The sequence below is a fragment of the Rhinoraja longicauda genome, chromosome 11 (assembly GCF_053455715.1).
Source record: "Rhinoraja longicauda isolate Sanriku21f chromosome 11, sRhiLon1.1, whole genome shotgun sequence".
Classification (NCBI taxonomy): Eukaryota; Metazoa; Chordata; class Chondrichthyes; order Rajiformes; family Arhynchobatidae; genus Rhinoraja; species Rhinoraja longicauda.
The window spans coordinates 45,723,741-45,745,280 of record NC_135963.1 but is presented as its reverse complement, the minus strand read 5'-3'; the positions used below and the strand labels follow the sequence as shown (position 1 = coordinate 45,745,280).

The following is a 21,540-nucleotide window of genomic DNA, read 5'->3' as shown; positions in this document are numbered from 1 at the left end:
GAATTACCCTAGCACTTTGTGTTTTACATTTCTAAATTAAGACATTATCTTGTGTACTTTATTAATAAAAAGGATGGAGGGAGTATTATTGTAAGGGCTGACATTAAACATGTCAATTTCCATTGTTACACAAATTACTTAATTTGCATTAATTAGAGTAATTGGGATGACATTGCTAAATCTGCTTTAATCATTAATAGTAATTAAGGTGAGGGGAAAAGATTTAATTGGAACCTGAGGGGCAACTTTTTTCCCCACAGAGTGTGGTGGGTATATGAACGAACTGTCAGAGGAGGTATTTGTAGCAGGGACTATACCAAGATTTCATTGACATTTAGACAGGTACATGGATAGCAAAGGTTTAGAGGGATCATATCCAAATGCAGGCAGGTGGGACTAGTGTAGATGGGGCATCTTGGTTGGCATGGGCAAGTTGGGCTAAAGGACCTGCTTCTGTGACTCAGATCTGAAAATAAATTCTTGTAAAAAGTGTCCTGTAATATATGTACATACTCTTTTTAATAATCAATAAATAAGAGGTATGAGTTGTCACAACAGATTTTGATTTTAAAATTTATCTCACAAGGGAAAGCAGTATTTTCACTATTTTAACATTTCATGCAGCAGCAATCAAAATATATAAAACAATCAGTTGCATAGCATCACTAGCATTCCCATATTTACAGATATTACATTAAACAGGGGAAAAAGGTTGGAATTGGATCCTTCCAAGGAAATAAAATATATCTTTTTTTATGATTAGCGGCTTTCCTTTCTCATTGGTCACAACTGAAAGACATGAAGGAAAAGCATCATAACTGTTTTTCGATGCAATAAGTGAGAAATCAACAAATTGACTCAAGATTCATTCATTTATGGAAGGTACTAAGCGGTTTAAGAGAGAATGTGCTCAGGCAGATAAATAATTCAAAAATGGTGGCCAATTAAGCAGCATCTGGGCTTCCTTCCTGAAGGTACTATTACCAAGATAGGATTTCATAGATCCCATTAGCCAAGTGAGTACTCATTCAGTGCAAGTGAATATTATCAGACAATTCAGCTGTGGGCAGCATTGATTTTGAGCAATCCTGTTATTGTTCAACATGCTTTCCAGTGGGGAGGGGTTCATTGAAACATACTTTGAAATTCTGTAGTTTTCACAGAATGCTGGAGTAACTCAGCAGGTCGGGCAGGATCTCTGGAGAGAAGAATTTTAATCCATTTCTTAACATAGAACAGAGGGATCAGTCCTTGTGCTCTTAACTGATGAAATCAAGTTAACAATGCTGTTGAAAGACCATCCCAATGATCTCCTCAGCTGTATATGTTCAGTATTTTAGTGCCTTTCTGAGTTGATGCCTTCAAGGAAGGATTTTTTATACCATTGATAAATAGGAAGCGTTTATAAGGATTTTAACTTTGTCATCCCCCATTGATTTTCTGTATCTTGTCTTTTTGTAGTAGTTAGACTGTGTGTAATATGCTATGGGAATGTATGGTAATAATTCCCTGCACTATCATTGACCCCAGCCCTCCACTGTGTGGGGCGGCATAATGGCACAGAGCCGCTGCCTTACAGTGGCAGCTACTCTGATTTAATCCTGACTACCCCCGATGTTGGTATGGAGTTTGTACGTTCTCCCTGTGACTGTGTAGGTTTTCTCCAGGTGCTCTGGTTTCCTCCCACCTTCCAAAGGCGTGCAGGCTTTTAGGTTTATTGGTTTCTGTAAATTTTCCCTGCTGCATAGGATGCTAAACTGGGATAACATAGAACTAATGCACTGGTGATCATTGGTCAGCGCAGACTTGATGGGATGAAGGGCATGTTTCCACGCCTTATCTCTAACTAAACTAAATCTCCCACACCCTCCCTCCTCACTCACAGATTAGACTTTGTATTTTAGCACATGCTATATCAAAACTACATTATCAGAGTAGTACACATTTGGTCACATTTTCATTCCAATTGTGAAAGGTAAATCTCCATCAGACTCGGTGTAATTGACTCTCATTCTAATTACTAGGATGTTCTCTTGAATTGACTCCGATTCAAGTTCTCTTAAACCAAAATGCACAAAGCAATCTTACGTTCTGATACAGATGATACCTCAAGAAAATTTGAGTGATTTAAAAAAAAATTAATTGGGCAATTGAAGAAATCTCCTCATGTTGGTAATTCAGATAGTGAACGCTATGTTGCACCTGAAAAGTATCTCAAAACCCTTCACATACTCCCGGCAAGCAGTGTGCGGAACACTCGTGGCAAGCAAGCCTGGCTCATTGCCGCGGTCCCCTGCCATGGACAAATGATGGAGGACTTGCCCGATAGACCTGGCTCGCCCACCGCCGACTCTGAATCAGCCACGATCCACTGGCGTTGACGGGAACCACACAGCAGAGAGCAAGGAGGGACCAAGTGTGAGGTGGACCAGCGAGAGCAATGGGGAGGACCCAGCATGGTAGGGTCGCCAAGAACTAAAGGGGGGCTAGTGGAGGGTTGCCGAGATTGAAGGGTGAACTGGTCGGAGGGGGGAGGGGGGGGAACAGCTGCCACGTGCGGCGGCAGGCAGTAGACGGGACTTTTCAGTACTTTTGTAACTTTGTTGGAGCCAACACGAAATGACATTTGTGTACTGCCTAGGTTGTCTGCAAAACAAAGCATTTCACTATACCTAGGTGTCCTAGGTACTGTATATGTGACAATAAAGTATCATTCATTCATTATTCATAAGATAGATAACAGATTTGGTAAAAGATCATTGACTTGAAATCTCTTTTTTTAATTCTATCATCAGACGTTGCTTACCACCAGGGTAGTTTCACCAAAGTATTTGATTATCTATATATATATATATATATATATATATATAAGGGGAGGGGAGGAGCGGTGGAGGAGGGGAGGGTTACGAAAGTATGATACTTTCTGTTATCTCTTAGCAGGTTATGCAGTATCAATGGAAAGTCTATTTGAATAACATTTTAGGCATTGATTCCCATGTTTGTAAAGTTGTCACTACTGAAACAATGTATTTGTTCATTCCATGGATGTTGCCTGACCTGCTATTTTTTTCCAATGTATCTTTTCCATATCTTTTATTAAATTTCTAGCACCTGCATTTTTTTCGCTTTACTCCACTGTTTCATCCTGTACTTTGCTTAGATTATATTCTTACATTATGCACGCAAGCCAGCAGAAAGGCAAGAAGATCCTCAACAAACAGGATGAAAGTGAAATAATTCTACCATCATTGTAACATTTAATGAGCAGGGGTGTCTAAAGAATTTGAGAAGATTATTGATATTTATTACTAACTTCAGCATTTTAGTCATCAGATAAAAAGGGGGAAAAAAACTGATATTGATGTGAGTATAGAATTACCAAGTCAGGAGAAAGTGATACTGCTTTTTCTGACCCTCAAATCCACACAGGCTTTTCTTGTATCCTCAATGACATCATTTTCCAGACAACACTTAAATAGCATGTTACTGCCAGAGCTTTGTAGAAAGACGCACATAAAAGAAACAATTCCTCCTTGCAAAATGTCTCATGTAGATTCCATGTGGCAGTAATCTGAAGAATGTTTACCTATATACCTCTGTCCACGGTTCATTTTAATTAGAGGGGTAGTTTTAAATATGTCTGTATAGTGAGTTCAACAATAAGTTGTGTAGGAAAACAACTGCAGATGCTGGTATAAATCGAATGTATCACAAAATGCTGGAGTAACTCAGCAGGTCACTTCAGTCTGAAGAAGGGTCTCAACCCAAAACGTCACCCATTCCCTCTCTCCTAGATGCTGCCTGACCTGCCGAGTTACTCCAGCATTTTGTGATATCAACAATAAGTTGGGGCTTTTTTTATGATTATTTTTGATATTCCTGATGGAAACCTGAGATCAAGGATGCTGCCAAGGGTTAAGCCCCCTAAGAGTCAATAGTCAATAGTCAATTTATTTGTCACATACACATAAATGTGCAGTGAAATGAAACTGCAAAATCACTTTACCAATTTTCTTTGTGAATGAATCCTGACTTATGTTTACCATTCGATTATTTCCTTTGTTAATTTTTAAGTGGCCCAGATAAGTAAAGAACATTCAGGTTGCATATTCCCTGCTGAGATATTGTTCTGGATCACAATCCCTTCCAGGGAGGGGTTTTGATGTCTTATTTTGTAGCCATGAATTCTTGATGTGTTCTGACTTGTCAAAAGGTTGCGAGTATCCCACATGCTGTATAATAGCCAATAAGAAAATGAAAAGAATAATGACTAAACCTGGCCCCTCGACCACTCACTTTATAAACAAAGTTTAAATTTGATTTTTTTAATAAAAGACTCAAAGTGCTGGAGTAACTCAGTGGATCAGGCAACATCTATGGTGAACATGGATGAGTGACGTTTCGGGTTGTTATCCTTAAAGCATGGAATTTGGTAGAGATCCATTCAAGCAAATAGAGCTGCTGCCTCACAGCACCAGAGAACTGGGTTCGATCTTGATCTCGAGCGCTGCCTGTGTGAGTTTGCACGTTCTCCCTATGACAGCGTGGGTTTCCTTCGGGTGCTCTGGTTTCCTTCCACTTTCCAAAAGCATGTGGGTTTGTAGGTTAAATGTCCTCTATAAATTGCCCCTAGTGTATAGGGAGTGAATGAGAAAGTAGGATACATAGAACTCGTGTGAATGGGTGATCGATGGTCAGTGTAGATGCGGTCAAGTCAATTTTATTTGTACCCACATTGACCAAAGTGCTGCACATCCGATTAGGAAAAAAAAGAAAAGAAACATACAATGTGGGCTGAAGGGCCTTTTTCCAAGCTGCATTCTCTAATCTAAACTAAACTAATGGGACTGTTGTTGCTGTGAGCTCAGACAGAAATGCTGCAAGACAAGTCATAGTATATCACAGTTGATGATACTCATGTAAAATATAATTACTTTCTGTTTTACCTCTGTTTAGCTAGGCAGGTATGTGCATTTAGGTTCACTGAAGTAGCAGAATAAATATTAAGCTTTTGCGGTGACAATCTTTGCTGAGGCTGGAAGGGCTAAATTAATCGCCTCATTGAAGTAGCCCATCTCCAACATAAGAATGAGAATGTTATGAATGACTTTCTAAATTAACCTTGGGCCAACAATAGACTTTGAGTGGAAATGAAGGATTGCTGGTCAGCATCAATACGTAATGTGTAGTCTAGCGTAGGTGAAAACTGTGCCCTCAGCACTATCGTCAGCAGCTATTTAATAGCAGTGGGATGCAAGGACATTTTTTGCAAACAGCACATGGGGCAGTATGTCATTGCTAAACAAACAAATTAAGGCTGGTTCCAATTAGATCATTTTTAAAGCAATTGAGGTTTTCTAAAGCGGTTAGCGAAGCTCCACATTGGTGTGATATTGCCCAACCAAATAATAATAGGATTAGGATAATGTAAATGTTTAAAACATACCTTGGTCTGTTTTCTGTGGGCAATAATTATGACCAATTCCGAGTTCTGTTACTTTGATCTGTTACTGCCATTTTGAAAAACTCTTGAACCCTTTTATTTATATGTGAATGTTGTTAATTTTATGTTATGTTTCTCAATTTCATGACGTCACAGTTGTAGCTATTTTTTTTATTGAGCTGTAAATAAGCCACAATAATCATGAAAAATATTTAATCTGTCATTGATTAAAATGGTAAAGAAGGATGGACTGAATTTTTCAATATGTTGTCTTTGGATCAGAGTTTTGAACACGTACTCAAAGTGCATCCATTTAGGTCTCCTACTGTTGCAATCTGTTGCATGTGTTTGATAGATTTGATAAGAGAACGAGGTAAAGAAGCCGCTTGGAGGTAGTGATCATAATATGATTAGTTTTAATCTGCAATTTGAGAGGGAGAAGGTTAAATCGGAAGTGTCAGTGTTGCAGTTGAACAAAGGGGACTATGAAGACATGAGAGAGGAGCTGGCCAAGGTTGGCTGGAAAGGGATCCTAGCAGGAATGATGGTGGAACAGCAATGGCAGGAATTTCTGGGCATGATCCGGAAGATGCAGGATCATTTCATTCCAAAGCGGAAGAAAGATTCTAAGGGGAGTAGGAGGCAACTGTGGCTGACAAGGGGTGAGGGATGGAATAAAACTAAAAGAAAAGATGTATAACACAGCAAAGAGTAGCAGGAAGCCAGAGGATTGGGAAACTTTCAAAGGACAACAGAATACAATACAATACAATATATCTTTATTGTCATTGAACAGGGGTACAACGAGTTTGGAAATGCGCCTCCCATACGATGCAATAAATTAATTAGCTAGTCAGTATTAATTTAAACAACCCAATGAAACAAATGAGAACAGTTTTAAAACAGAATAAAGTGCAAGTAGATCTGTGCCGGTTCACTGTGCGATGTGACCATCCGGCTCAGCAGGACCGGTTCATAGCAGCTATGGCCCTGGGGATGAAGCTGTTCCTGAGTCTGGAGGTGTGGGCGTAGAAGGCCTTGTATCGTCTGCCTGATGGTAGAAGTTCGAACAGACTGTTGCAGGGGTGTGAAGACGGGCAATATGGGCTGAAAAGATGAAGTACGAGGGGAAGCTAGCCAAGAATATAAAGGACAGTAAAAGCTTCTTTAGATATGTTAAGAGAAAAAGATTAGCAAAGACAAATGTGGGTCCCCTGAAGGCAGACGCGGGTGAAATTATTATGGGTAACAAGGAAATGGCAGAAGTTGAACAGCTACTTTGGATCTGTCTTCACTAAGGAAGACACAAACAATCTCCCAGATGTACTAGAGGACAGAGGATCTAGGGGGATAGAGGAACTGAATGTGCATTAGGCGAGAAATAGTATTGGGTAGGCTGATGGGACTGAAGGTTGATAAATCCCCAGGGTCTGATGGTCTGCATCCCAGGGTACTCAGGGAGGTGGCTCTAGAAATAGTGGACGCATTAGTGATCATTTTCCAATGTTCAATAGATTCAGGATCAGTTCCTGTGGATTGGAGGATAGCTAATGTTATCCCACTTTTCCAGAAAGGAGCGAGCGAGAAAATGGGGAATTACAGACCAGTTAGCCTGACATCAGTGGTGGGAAAGATGCTGGAGTCAATTATTAAAGAGGTAATAACGATGCATTTGGATAGCAGTAAAAGGATAAGTCCAAGTCAGCATGGATTTATGAAGGGGAAGTCATGCTTGACTAATCTGGAATATTTTGAGGATGTGACAAGTAAAATGGATGAAGGGGAGCCAGTGGATGTAGTGTATCTGGACTTTCAGAAAGCCTTTGATAAGGTCCCAAACGGGAGATTGGTGAGCAAAATTAGAGCACATGGTATTGGGGGTAGGGTGTTGACATGGATAGAGAATTGGATGGCAGACAGGAAGCAAAGAACAGGAGTAAACAGGTCCTTTTCAGAATGGCAGGCAGTGGTGAGTGGAGTGCCGCAAGGCTCGGTGTTGGTGCCGCAACTAGTCACCATATATATTAATGATTTGGGGGAAGGAATTAGAAGTAACACTAGCAAGTTTGCAGATGACACAAAGCTGGGTGGCAGTGTGAACTGCGAAGAGGATGTTAGGAGGTTACAGTATAATGTAGATAAATGTGAGGTTATCCACTTTGGCGGCAAAAACAAGGAGGCAGATTGTTATCTCAATGGTGTCAGGTTAGGTAAGGGGGAAATGCAGCGAGACCTGTGTGTCCTTGAACACCAGTCACTGAAAGTTGGCGTGCAGGTACAGCAGGCAGTGAAGAAAGCTAATGGCATGTTGACCTTCATAACGAGAGGATATCAGTATAGGAGTAAAGAGGTTCTTCTGCAGTTGTAAGACCACATCTGGAGTATTGTGTACAGTTTTGGTCTCCTAATTTGAGGAAGGACATACTTGTAATTGAGGCAGTGTAGCGTAGGTTCACGAGATTGATCCCTGGGATGGCGGGACAGTCATATGAGGGAAGATTGAAAAGACTAGGCTTGTATTCACTGGGGTTTAGAAGGATGAGAGGGGATCTTATAGAAACATATAAAATTATAAAAAGGACTGGACAAGCTATATGCAGGAAAAATGTTCCCAATGTTGGAGGAGTCCAGAACCAGGGGCCACAGTCTTAGAATAAAGGGGAGGCCATTTAAAACTGAGGTGAGAAGGAACTTTTTCACCCAGAGAGTTGTGAATTTGTGGAATTCTCTGCCACAGAGGGCAGTGGGGGCCAAATCACTGGATGGATTTAAGAGAGAGTTAGATAGAGCTCTAGCGACTAGTAGAATCAAGGGATATGGGGAGAAGGCAGGCACGGGTTACTGATTGTGGATGATCAGCCATGATCACAATGAATGCTGGCTCGAAGGGCCGAATGGCCTCCTCCTGCACCTATTTTCTATGTTTCTATGTGTTTCACAGGGTTATTATTGTAGACAGAAAGAGGTAGAGAGTCTGATACAAATAGGAAGGTAATTCCAGAGTTTAGGGCTTAGGCAGTTGAAAATATGTCTATCAGAAGTGAAACAATTAAATTTGGAGGTGATTATAAAAGTTTAGAATTGGAGGCATTTTGGAATCTCAGAGAATTATGGAGCTGGAGGAAATAGCAGAGATTGGGAGGGGTGAGAGACAATGAGAAAGCAAGGATAAGACATTTGAGATCAAGGAATTGCTTATGTAGGGCTCCATGTGGATTAGCAAGCACAAGATTGACAGTAAATCAGGCGAGTTGTGTGTTAGGACACAGGCTTCAAACTTTTATCGGACTTAAAGTCAGAGAGTAGAAAGGAGAGGCCAGCCAGTTAGAATAATTGAGTGAAAATGTTATGCATTCCTTTGATCCTATGTCATCTGTCTCACTGGAATCTAAATCCCTTTGTCCTCGTCTCCTGGATCATTTATCACCCTTGGAGTAATTATTTTTAAATTAGAGTGTTAAAATGAATTCTTACTATAACATTTATGTATCATTGCAATGAGTGGTTGGCAAATACAATTCCTTATTCAGTGTATCTAAATGTGCAATTTAAGATTTTATGTACCTCAATGAGCTTACTTCTCTCTAAGTAAACCATCAACTGCCTGTCAGTTCTGCCTTCCAGGTATTTGAACCCTTGAAATAAGGATCTGCCAAACCTATTATAACTTTCTCTTAAAGGTTTTGCAGTGATGGAGATGGTACCAAAGCTTGAAGCTTTCTGTCCTTGCCAGTAAAACGTCCTTCCTTCACCTTTTCTCAGTCCTGACTGTCGATATTAATCAATGAGAGAGAAAAAAAAGGCTTTTCATTCAGTGCGCTGAATTGTTATTTAGTTTCATTTAAAGCGCTTTAAAAGAGACTTTTTAAACTTGGTTGGCAATTAGAAATATCACTGCCTTCCATCACAGGAAGAGGAGTGATATAGGGGAGTCGCTGTGGTGGATGTTCATGTTAAACATTTATTTGAGTGTCTTGTTGCTCTTTATTGGTATGACTGTGGTAAATCAAATTCCTTGTGTGTTGCAAAACATACTTGGCTAATAAATTACTATTATGATTATGAGTGCAGAGTGGGAATTTCAGTTCAGTTCTAAAGGTTAAAACAAAATATTTGGTTAGGACAGATAACTTGTGCTCTGCTCCTCATTTGGGCCAGTTCTCTTTTGCAGGAAAATTAAAAAAAACCATAGGAAGTCTTGCCTGGGGACAATAGCAAACTGGAAACTCAGGAAAGCAGAGTCTACATTTAATGGTTCATTCAGTTTAATAGTTGCCAAATCAGTGGCAATTTGAGACTGAATTTACGACTTACACTGGTGGTAAACAGATTACAAAATTTCCTCAGAAGTGCTAAAATTTCAAAAAGATATTCTAGCTCTGAGGAACTCTGTTTATTTCAATGAGCACCTATGCAAATCTGTACTGAAAAATAAACATTTAGTTATTTTATTTTGGGTGCTTCCAATAGAACCCTAATCTAATTTACTAGAGAAGATTTAATTGTCTGAAAATGAACTTCCATTCATTATACTTTGCAATATTATAATAATGAATTATGTTACATTGCATTTTAAACCTTTTATTATATTTTGACTTTCCTTGCCAGAAGCAATGTGAGCACTTTATCTAATTGCTTCCTGTGCATGCTGACTCGAAGGCACACTGCAGTTTTACAGAGGCCAAAGGAGAATTAAAAGCTGCATTGCCAGACATTTAAACCTGGTACATACATCTTGGATAATACATTCTTAAAAACACATTCTTATTTCTCTCGGGCATGTCGAAGAGGGTGAAGACATTATTAACTAGGTAGATTGTGTGGTATGTTCCTTTGTTTGAAGATCATTAGTGAGCTAGGGAGCGTTTAAAGCAGTGTTCCTATTTTTCTGAGTCATTTGCAATGAACTTTGTTAGGATTTGAACTCGTAACCTCCAACTCTATAACACTGAATCTATTTCAAAAATAATTTATTCACTGACAATTATTTCAGATCACCCCTAATTTAAGTTTATCCTATTTTCGCTCATCATCTCAAGATATATATATTTTAACACAATTCACATGATATATTAGTGACTTCCTCCCTCACTATATTCCAGTGGTCTCTGAATCCAAATTTAGGAACAACTCGGATTTGTTAATTCAGTACAGATCAGGAGTCACTAATTTGCCTATGGGCACATATAACCTTGGTAGAAAGAATATATACACATTTAATATTTTATTGTTCAAGAATGTTTATTTGTCATATATACCAGATACATACAGGAACAATGAAATTCTTATATGCTAACGTGCCTGAAAAAGTATATATCTATATTCTTCACAGTGAATTACATTTGGAAGGCTAGAAGTATCTTCAAGGATACCTGCCACTCTGGCCATTCCCTTTTCTCCACTATCTTCTATGAGAAGACACAGGACTTTGAAAGCGTAGACATCCCGACTTGCTTTTTCCATACTGCTTTCAGACTGCTGATTCAATCACCTATTTTACAGTTGCTTTTCATGTGTTATCACTTATTCCTACTCTTAAATCTACCTCATTCGGTTATTTCATAGTGCATTTTGGTATTCTTTTTGCACTACTTCTTCGCACCATTTCTGCTGTTTTAGACGTCATATTTATTGTTGTATTTATTATACTGCTTACCCTATGAACTTTGTATTTGATTGCACCCTGGTGTATATGGGAATAAACACACCTGAATCTGATCAAGCAGTATTTAAATAGCAATACAGAGAGCAAATATAAGAGACGTTAAATGCTGCATAACAGAGTCTTTCCCATTGTTTCCAACCATTTTTTAATGATCAGAGAGGGATGAGGGATGAAGCACATAGATACAAGCAGATGGGCCGTCTATTGTAATGTCTTTAAAACACAATTTACATTTCTTGCAGTCTTTAAACAAATAGGCCTGGCGGCGCAGTGGTAGAGTTGCTGCCTTATAGCGCTTGCAACGCCAGAGACCCGGGTTAGATCCTGGCTATGGATGTTGTCTGTATGGAGTTTGTACGTTCTCCCCGTGACCTGTGTGGGTTTTCTCCGAGATCTTCGGTTTCCTCCCACACTCCAAAGACGTACAGGTCTTTAGGTTAATTGGCTTGGTATAAGTGTAAGTTGTCCCTGGTGTGTGGGGATCATTGGTCGGTGCGGACAGGTCGTTGGGCCGTAGGTCCTTTTTCCGCACTGTATCTCTAAACTATACTAAACTAAAGGCTCTCTACCCCACACTCTTTAACCTTTGAAACCAACAGTGTCCTCATGAATGGCCCATGTTTTAGAAAAAACATTGAGGAGATACAAAGGTACCCTGCAGAATTTAGGTGGTGTGAGTAAATACAATTGGAACCTTAACAAGTCAGGACTACTTTTAGAAGAATAATAATGGAGGAAGGGATGAAATGGGAACTTTCTAGTCATTGAAAGAAACAGTTCAAACAGACATTTAAGATCAAGTCAAAGCGATTTATCCAGAATCTGGCCCTTGACTCCTGTTCCACTCATGCATTGTGTCCATGGCGATTGGGTTCCCTTCCTGCTGCCAGTATAGTTTGCGATGTGGGGTGATACTATAAGAGACAGTTTTGCCATAGTTGTGGAACTAAGGTTTTTCCTGTGACCTGCACATGCCATTAGAAGCTTTTTCCAGTACTTCATGTTGATGGTTAGAAGACAACTGCATGCTTGTAAAAAATCAAGCAAGGTGACAATCCCATGCCGATGCTGTTTGTGCAGGCCAATTGGTGAGAGTCTATGGCTCTTACAAAGTCATAGATGATGAATGATATTCTCTACCCAGTTTGCAGATTGTGCAGAGAGTTAATAGGATCAAAGGTATTCACAAAATGAGACTTCTCCCATTTGTATGTACGATTAAATAGTATGAAAATAATCAATTGTATTTCGCTATCAACATTCAAATAGGGCTCCAGTTATAGATTTTTTATATGCACTACATATAATTTGTCAAATCTTCCAAGGTTTTCCAGGCTAGTATGGAGAGAATTTTGCAAGCAGTAGATCATTGCTTTTGTTACTATGGTAATATGTTGGCTACGATGAGTGCAGAAGAGGAAAATCTGCTGATCACAGAGGCAGCATTCAGTGCGTTATGCGAGCTGACGATGAAGTTGAAGCAAAGCAAACCACATTGGTATATTGAGAATCAATGCACCTTGGCTTGGTCAATGCCAATGGCATTCAAATAGAGAAGGAAAGAAATAGATGGTATTACTAGTATGCCTAAGCATAAGAATATAGCAGAGCTAAGATTACTCCTATACATGGTGAAGTATTATGTGCAATTTATTTCAGATCTTCTGACAGAACTCACATCATTGCATTACTTGTTTGCAGATGAGGAAAGCATAGAGGGATTGAGATGTTCTTGTGGCATGACAGATTTTTAAAATTCCAAGTCGGTACAGCAAGTGGTTAAGAAGGCCAAGAATTTATTGGGCGTTATTGCAGGAGAGTTAGAGTTTAGAAATGGGGAAGTACTTTTAGAATTGTAGAGAGTATTGGTGAGGCAACGCGTATCACTGTAAAAGGTCCACAGCAGATGCCATCTTCTTGGCCCTACATTCCTTCTTGGACTATCTGGATAACAGGGCATATAAGTCAGACTCCAATTTATTGACTATAGCTCCACCTTCAACACAATAATTCCCAACCAAACTCATCTCCAAGCTCCTGGATCTAGCTCTCATATCTCTCATCTGCATCTGGAGCCTTGACTTTCTAACCCATAGACCGCAATGTAAGAGTAGGCTACAGAGCATCCTCCATGATAATTCTCAACACCGATCTCCCACAAGGTACCTTCTCAAATGTTTACTATACTCAATGATTCAATGATATTGCTTGTGTCCACATGACTGTGCAGCCAAAATTTGTTCCAACTCCTTAAAGGTTTGTATTGACACCACTGAGGTGGGCTGGATCTCGAACAATAAGGTGGAGTACAGGAAAGAGTTAGAGAGCTTCTAACGTTGTGTCAAGACACCAACCTCTCCATCAATGTCAGAAAAATGAAGGAACTGGTCATCAACTTCAGGAAGCTTTTTTTTTGTTCAGGCATTTAAAACTAATGTGATAGGAACTTTTTCTCATGAGGTTTGTAAATATCTAGAATTCTCTATCCTGAAGGATTGTTGAGGTGAAATCATTGTGGGAATTTAAAGAAGTCGTAGGTACATTTTGAATTATTGGGGAATTGGGGGAGATAAGGAACAGGCACAGAAAAGGAGATGAGGTCTGTGGCAGACCAGCCATGATCATTTTGAATGGTGAGGCAGGTTTGACGGAATCCTATTCCTGTGTTTTAAATGTGTATCAAAAATTATAGCAGGATCTTCATCAGTTGGGCAAGTGGGCTGAGGAATGGAGTTAAGTGCAGTTTAATGCAGTTGAGCGTGATGTGTTGCATTTTGGGATTTCAAACCAGGGCAGGACCTGCACGGTGAATGGCATAGCTCTGGGGAGTGTTGTAGAACAGAGGGATCTAAGAGTGAAGGTACATGGATTCTCAAATGTTCCGTCACAGGTTGATAGGTGGTCAAGAAGGATTTTGGTCTTCATCAGTCAGGGCCTTGGGTAGAGAAGTTAGGATGCTATTTTGCAGTTGTATAGGACATGGTAAGGTCACATTTGGATTAATATGTTCAATTTTGGGCATCCTGCTATAAGAAACAAGTTGTTAAGCTGGAAAGAGTGCAGAGAAGATTTACGAGAATGTTGCCAATACCTGAGACCCTGAGTTATAGGGAGAGACTGGGGAGGCCAGCTTTATTCCTCCATGCAGGAGGATGAGGGGTGATCTTATAGAGGTGTACAAAATCATGAGAGAAATAGATCGGGTCATTGCACACCAATTTCCATCCTGCTCTTAAATATACCTGGACTATCTCCGACATCTCCCTACCGTTTCTGGATCTCATCATCTCCATCACAGGAGACAGACTAGTAACTGACATCTACTACAAACCCCTTGCAACCACAGGAGATGTAACACCTGGGCCAAACCTCTTCCCTCACCTCCATCCAGTGACCCCAGCAGTCCTTCCAGGTGAGACAGAGGTTCACGTGCAGCTCCTCTAACATTATCTACTGCATCTAGTATTCACAATGTGGCTTCCTGGAAATTGGCGCGACCAAGCGTGAACACGGCAACTGTTTTGCTGAACTCTTAATTAAGAAATTATCGTTTCTTAATTATATACTCTTGTTATGGAGAAAATTGGACATCAAGTTGCAAAGGCCCAGCTGCGAAGGGTTAAAGAATAAAATCAGGTAGCCGTAGCCAGATCTGCCCTGTGTGGGTGCCTTGTTATTGAAACACATTGTAGAAAGGAAGTTGAGTAATGTAACCATTAAATTTGTCAGGAAGTATAAGTGAAATTTACAACATGGTAAATCATAATTGCTATGAAACGACCACTGTTGCAAAGAAAATTTATTTTGTATGAATGAAACGTCATCTTGTGGAAACTCTTAAGTTTTAATGTCTTCCTTAAACTTTTTTTTAAAGTTTCACTTTGTCTGAGGCCACCTCCAGTTCCATAATCTGACATGGTGTGGACTAAGTACCAGAAGATTACTAGCCAAAATTGTATTATGCTCTGCATCTGTATTATGCATATGCTCTGTATTATGTTCGGCACGGTGGCGCAGCGGTAGAGTTGCTGCCTTACAGCGAATGCAGCGCCGGAGACTCAGTTTGTATGTTCTCCCCGTGACCTGCGTGGGTTTTCTCCGAGATCTTCGGTTTCCTCCCACACTCCAAAGACGTACAGGTAAGTAGGTTAATTGGCTGGGCAAATGTAAAAATTGTCCCTAGTGGGTGTAGGATAGTGTCAGTGTGCGGGGATCGCTGGACGGTGCGGACAAGGTGGGCCGAAGGGCCTGTTTCTGCGCTGTATCTCTAAATCTAAAAATCTAAATCTAAAAATGGTTTATTGGCAGAATAATTCATTAGAATACAATGAAAAGTTCTGAGTACTGTTATAGTAACATATAGTACTGTTATAGTACTGTTATAGTAATCTTTGATGCTGATCCTAATCACTTTGTGAAATAGAAATAAACCCAATGTAGAAGTGAGATATAGTAGGCATCAGAAATTTGGAAAACAAAGGATGTTGATACCACACAGCTGATCAGTCAGTGTCTGTGCACTGAGAGACTTCATTAATTTGGTTGCTCTCTCCACAATTGTTTAACCACCAAGTATTGCTTGTATTTTTTGATGGCTTGGAAATACATAGCAGTGCTTATATTTATGTTAATTTTACTCAGAATTTCGCAAGCCCTCATTCCAGAAGGCTGAATTATCTGTTTGGTCTCATTTACACAAATGATTCATGACTGCAGAGTATAATGCTGAAAGTATCGAAAATTTGTAACTGACAAATACAGAAAACAAACCTCTCCCAAAAGCAGCCGAAGACTGAAACTTTTTAAGAAAACTGACGGAACGGTAAGCTATGGTCTTTGAACTAATTGCCTTCAATAGACAATAGGCAATAGACAATAGGTGCAGGAGTAGGCTATTTGGCCCTTTGAGCCAGCACCACCATTCAATGTGATCATGGCTGATCATTCTCAATCAGTACCCCGTTCCTGCCTTCTCCCCATACCCCCTGACTTCGCTATCCTTAAGAGCTCTATCTAGCTCTCTCTTGAATGCATTCAGAGAATTGGCCTCCACTGCCTTCTGAGGCAGAGAATTCCACAGATTTACAACTCTCTGACTGAAAAAGTTTTTTCTCATCTCCGTTCTAAATGGCCTACCCCTTATTCTTAAACTGTGGCCCCTGGTTCTGGACTCCCCCAACATTGGGAACATGTTTCCTGCCTCTAACGTGTCCAACCCCTTAATAATCTTATATGTTTCGATAAGATCCCCTCTCATCCTTCTGAATTCCAGTGTATACAAGCCCAGTCCCTCCCGTCTTTCAACATATGACATTCCCGCTATTCCGGGAATTGACCTAGTAAATCTACGCTGCATGCCCTCAATAGCAAGAATATCCTTCCTCAAATTTGGAGACCAAAACTGCACACAGTACTCCAGGTGCGGTCTCACTAGGGCCCTGTACAACTGCAGAAGGACCTCTTTGCTCCTATACTCAACTCTTCTTGTTATCCTCAGGATACTATTAACTATATTTGGAACTGTGTTGTTGTCTTCAGATTTTGCATTTGCTTCATGAGTGCACAGAAAACAGAGATGGCCAGAAAATTATCTTATTGCAATGGCACTATAACTATTCACATAAGGTATCAGTGAAATAGTTAACTAGTTAGTTGGTGCACCTTGCGAGCCAGGGGTGGCTTTGGAAGCCGGGGCTGTAAGTGGAGGTGAGGCGGAGAGAGCTGGTGTGGTGTCAGCAGGTCCATCCTATAGCCGAAATCCGTTATAAAGGGGTGCGCTAAATTGTGGGTTTACTGTATATCAAAAAACAACTGGCACCATACTTAGGAAAATATATGTCTATCCCTTTCAAGTTGGAAAAACATCCTTTTACAATTCTGCTTATTTCCTTCATAAATTCAGTTTTATATTCAAGCAACTATTCCCTTTTCTGTATGAGGTTCAATTTTGGGAACAATTATGTAGAATATTATTTTAAAATCCACACAAATCAACTGCGTTTTACTTGTCCACTCCTTCTGTTTACTCATCAAAGAACGTGCGTAGGAATTACTCTTAATGATATTTTATCCCTCTGTAAAAACTGTCTTCCGTGAAAGAATGCGCTATTAAAAGCATGATGGGCTGTATTTTCCTGAGAAACACCAGCACCTAAATGTGGAACTGTAAGCATTCATTCTAAGTGTCAGGAAAGCTGCAGGCTTCCATTCTCAAGGGCAATAAAGTGTAGGATTTCCTGATAAATGTTTGATGATATCCCCCACTGCACTTTCATGTTGACCTTGTCCAAGTCGAGTTTGGTTTATTGTCACATGCACAAGTAGGGCGAGGTACAGTTATAATAAAAATCTTGCCAGACACAGAGTGACTGTTTCCTGCAAGTTTGCAGCAGTTTTGCAAGGGAATCTGCCTACTGATCTTATTCCTGGTGCAGGTTTTGTAGCTTCATTCATTTGAAGGAAAGGAACATCTGCAAAGGAGGGCTTCAAGTTTCAATTTATTTATCCCTTTTAAATTGGGTTTTATTGAATATAGTTAAGCTATTTTGTATTGTCCTTTAATGTGACTTTATTTAAGTTTAAAACTAGCTTTAATTGGTCAGTTTTCACTTGATAATCCATTCAAAATGAATTCACACTTAATGGATAAATTGGCAATGAATATGTGCCATTCAATGCTTCCAGGAAATTCTAAGCAATCCTTTCAATCTGCTAATTGAAAGAATCACCTGCTTGGACCAATATTTGGACCAATATTTGACTCATTAATATACTTACAATACACATGCCCTATGAGTATAAATGAACCAAAATATTGCTGTATTTAAAATGACAGCAAAGATTGTCGCAAGTTGGATTCCTCCACTACCAGAACTTTGAACGGAGGTTTTTTTTTTAGATAAACTACCAACGTTTAAGGTGAAGTAAAACTCCTTTTTAGTTATTGCTAATAGAATGGCTGCAGCAAATAAGAGACTGCCCAAACTCAGTCCAAATATTGAAGATATTGTGCAGTTGTCTTCCATTATAAATATTGCAGCTTGGTAGTGAAAGCTTCTTGGTGGCTCTACACTTCCATCCCCCACAAGGATGGTCTTGAAGCCCTCCGTTTCTTCCTCGACCGTAGAACCAGCCAATCCCCATCGACCAACACTCTCCTTCGCCTAGCAGAGCTGGTTCTTACCCTCAACAACTTCTCCTTTGACTCCTCCCACTTCCTCCAAACCAGAGGCGTAGCTATGGGCACTCGCATGGGCCCTAGCTACGCCTGCCTCTTTGTCGGGTACGTCGAACAATCCCTGTTCCAGACGTACACTGGCCCCATCCCCGAACTCTACCTCCGCTACATCGACGACTGCATTGGTGCTACCTCTTGCACCCATGCAGAACTCACCGACTTCATACACTTCACCTCCAATTTCCATCCTGCCCTTAAATATACCTGGACTATCTCTGACATCTCCCTCCCGTTTCTGGACCTCACCATCTCCATCACAGGAGAAAAACTAGTGACGGAAATTTACTACAAGCCCACCGACTCGCACAGCTATCTGGACTACACTTCTTCCCACCCGGTCCCCTGCAAAAAGTCTATCCCCTACTCCCAATTCCTCCGTCTACGCCGCATCTGCGCCCGGGATGAGGTGTTTCAGACTAGGGCTTCCGAGATGTCCTCGTTTTTCAGAAAACGGGGCTTCCCCTCCTCCATTATAGATGAGGCTCTCACTAGGGTCTCTTCTACATCCCGCAGCTCCGCTCTTGCTCCCCCTCCACCCACTCGCAACAAGGACAGGATCCCCCTCGTCCTCACCTTCCACCCCACCCGCCAGCGGATCCAACATATCATCCACCAACATTTCCGTCACCTACAACAGGACCCCACCACTGGCCATATCTTCCCATCCCCTCCCCTCTCTGCGTTCCGCAGAGACCGTTCCCTCCGCAACTCCCTGGTCCACTCGTCCCTTCCTACCCAAACCACCCTAACCCCGGGCACTTTCCCTTGCAACCGCACGAGATGCAACACCTGTCCCTTTACCTCCCCCCTCAACTCCATCAAAGGACCCAAACAGTCTTTCCAGGTGAGACAGAGGTTCACCTGCACCTCCTCCAACCTCATCTATTGCATCCGCTGCTCTAGATGTCAACTTATTTATATCGGCGAAACCAAGCGCAGGCTTGGTGATCGCTTCGCTGAACACCTGCGCTCGGTCCGCATTAATGCAACTGATCTCCCGGTGGCCCAGCACTTTAACTCCCCCTCCCATTCCCAGTCTGACCTCTCTGTCATGGGCCTCCTCCAGTGCCATAGTGAGGCCCGCCGGAAATTGGAGGAGCAGCACCTCATATTTCGCCTGGGCAGTTTGCGGCCCGGTGGTATGAACGTTGACTTCTCCAACTTCAGATAGCTCCTCTGTCCCTCCCTTCCCCTCCTCCTTCCCAGATCTCTCTCTATCTTCCTGTCTCCACCTATATCCTTCCTTTGTCCCACCCCCGACATCAGTCTGAAGAAGGGTCTCGACCCGAAACGTCACCCATTCCTTCTCTCCCGAGATGCTGCCTGACCTGCTGAGTTACTCCAACATTTTGTGAATAAATCGATTTGTACCAGCATCTGCAGTTATTTTCTTATGCTTCTTGGTGGCAATGTTGGCTGGTAGTTAACTCTGATGATTATTGAAAACGTTTTGCTGTGTTGTTCAGGGAACGATGAATAACAGTTTTATTATTTATTCATAGTGTGTCCTATAGGTTTTGTACTGTGTACAAGTGTAAATGTACCTTTGAAAATTGAATGTACCATGAGAAATTACTTTTGATTTTTGAGGGAGATACTGTCTTCAATAAAGTGTCCTGGTGACTGGAACAAAAATAGCTTACAAGCATTGTAAAAAGTCACAAGAACTTTACCATGACTTTTAACTTATTTATAATATAATGTAGGAAGAAACTTGGTATCTGCACCATGAGTGTATTTAACACAGCTATTTTTTATTGGATTGTTAAACAATTACATTTTGGTTTCAGTAAATAAATTGGTCCATGTACTTTAAAGTAAAACCAGGCCACCTGCTTAAAGAAATGGACGATAAGGCCACTTAATACTTTCTTTATGTTGCAGGGATTACCCCAATGAAGACAACAACGTACCTACTAAAAGTCCTGCAACAAGTAAGTAGATATTGCTTGTGTTCCAAGAAAGATTTCATTGATGAGCTGCTGCTCCTTGACTACCCATTTGAATTGCTAAAATCAGCCAATAGTGCAACCGCATGAGGATAAATATCCCTTTAAATGTTCTGAGCTTGGAACCTCATCATTTGGATGCGAGGGAAAGAAAATTATCCAAGGTGTAAATCTACATTTCTATCTCCTGTTATTTTGTCCAACAATATAAAGTTAAAATTGTCCCCTTGAGAGTTATCAACATTACATAAAAATATAATTAAATAAAATGGTGGTTGCTTACATCTATATCCAGTGCAAGGATTCAGCATAATTCAGGAAAAGCTGATGATAAACTAAATATATCATCAAATATGGCAAATTAAACATCAAAATAATTGATTTCAGGAAATAAAATATGTTAGTTTGCATTCATAGTGTGTTGATATATTGCAGTGGACACAATATTGGTATTGGTTTACATTTTCCACATGTACAGAGATACTTTGAAAAATTTCTGTTTGCATGCCATTCAATCAAATCAGGCTTACATCATGAGTACAATCATGTCAAACAACAGGTAGTACAAAGAGAAAAATGACCAGAGTGCAGATTATAGTGATACAGTGTTATTGTGTTACAATTACAGACAAAGTGCAGATAATAAGGTGTTGGGAGATCAGACTACATTCTTAGCTTAAGAAAGGTCCATTCAGCAGTCTGATGACAATGGGGAGGAAGCTGTCCCTGAATCTGGTGGTATGTGCTGTCAAACTTTTGATTCTTCTATCCAACAGGAGGGAGAAGATGAAGGAATGACAGGGTGCAAATAACCCTTGATTACTTTAGCTGCCAAAATTACCAAGGCAGCGTGATGTGTGTAGATGGAGGTGCCAGTTTGTGTGATGGACTGGGCTACATCCGCAACTCTGCAATTTTTGCGGTCTTGGGCAGAGCAGTTGCTAAATCAAGCTGTGATGTATCCCAATAGCATGCAGGATAGCATGCAGGATGTATTGCAACTTGCAGATGTATTGCAACATGCAGGATGTATTGCGACTAGGGTTGCCAACTGTCCCATATCAGACGGGACATCCCGTATTTTGGGCTAAATTGGTTTGACCTGTATGGGACCGCCCTTGTCCCATATTAGGCTTGGGGGCTCTGTAGGCCTCGACACTGTAGGCCTCGACACTGTAGGCCTCGACACTGTAGGCCTCGACGCTGTAGGCCTCGACGCTGTAGGCCTCGTCGCTGTAGGCCTCGA

The 21,540-nt window shown here is 40.7% G+C and overlaps 1 protein-coding gene across 1 annotated transcript in view; it reads left to right on the top strand.

The window, feature by feature from the left end:
* The window catches only part of pde4dip (phosphodiesterase 4D interacting protein), a 367,097-nt gene that overhangs the window by 7,945 nt on the left and 337,612 nt on the right, over nucleotides 1-21,540 (top strand). Inside the window, exon 2 of the mRNA XM_078407559.1 lies at nucleotides 20,230-20,279. Coding sequence (XP_078263685.1) covers nucleotides 20,230-20,279 — 50 coding nt within the window. The remainder of the gene's footprint in view (nucleotides 1-20,229; nucleotides 20,280-21,540) is intronic.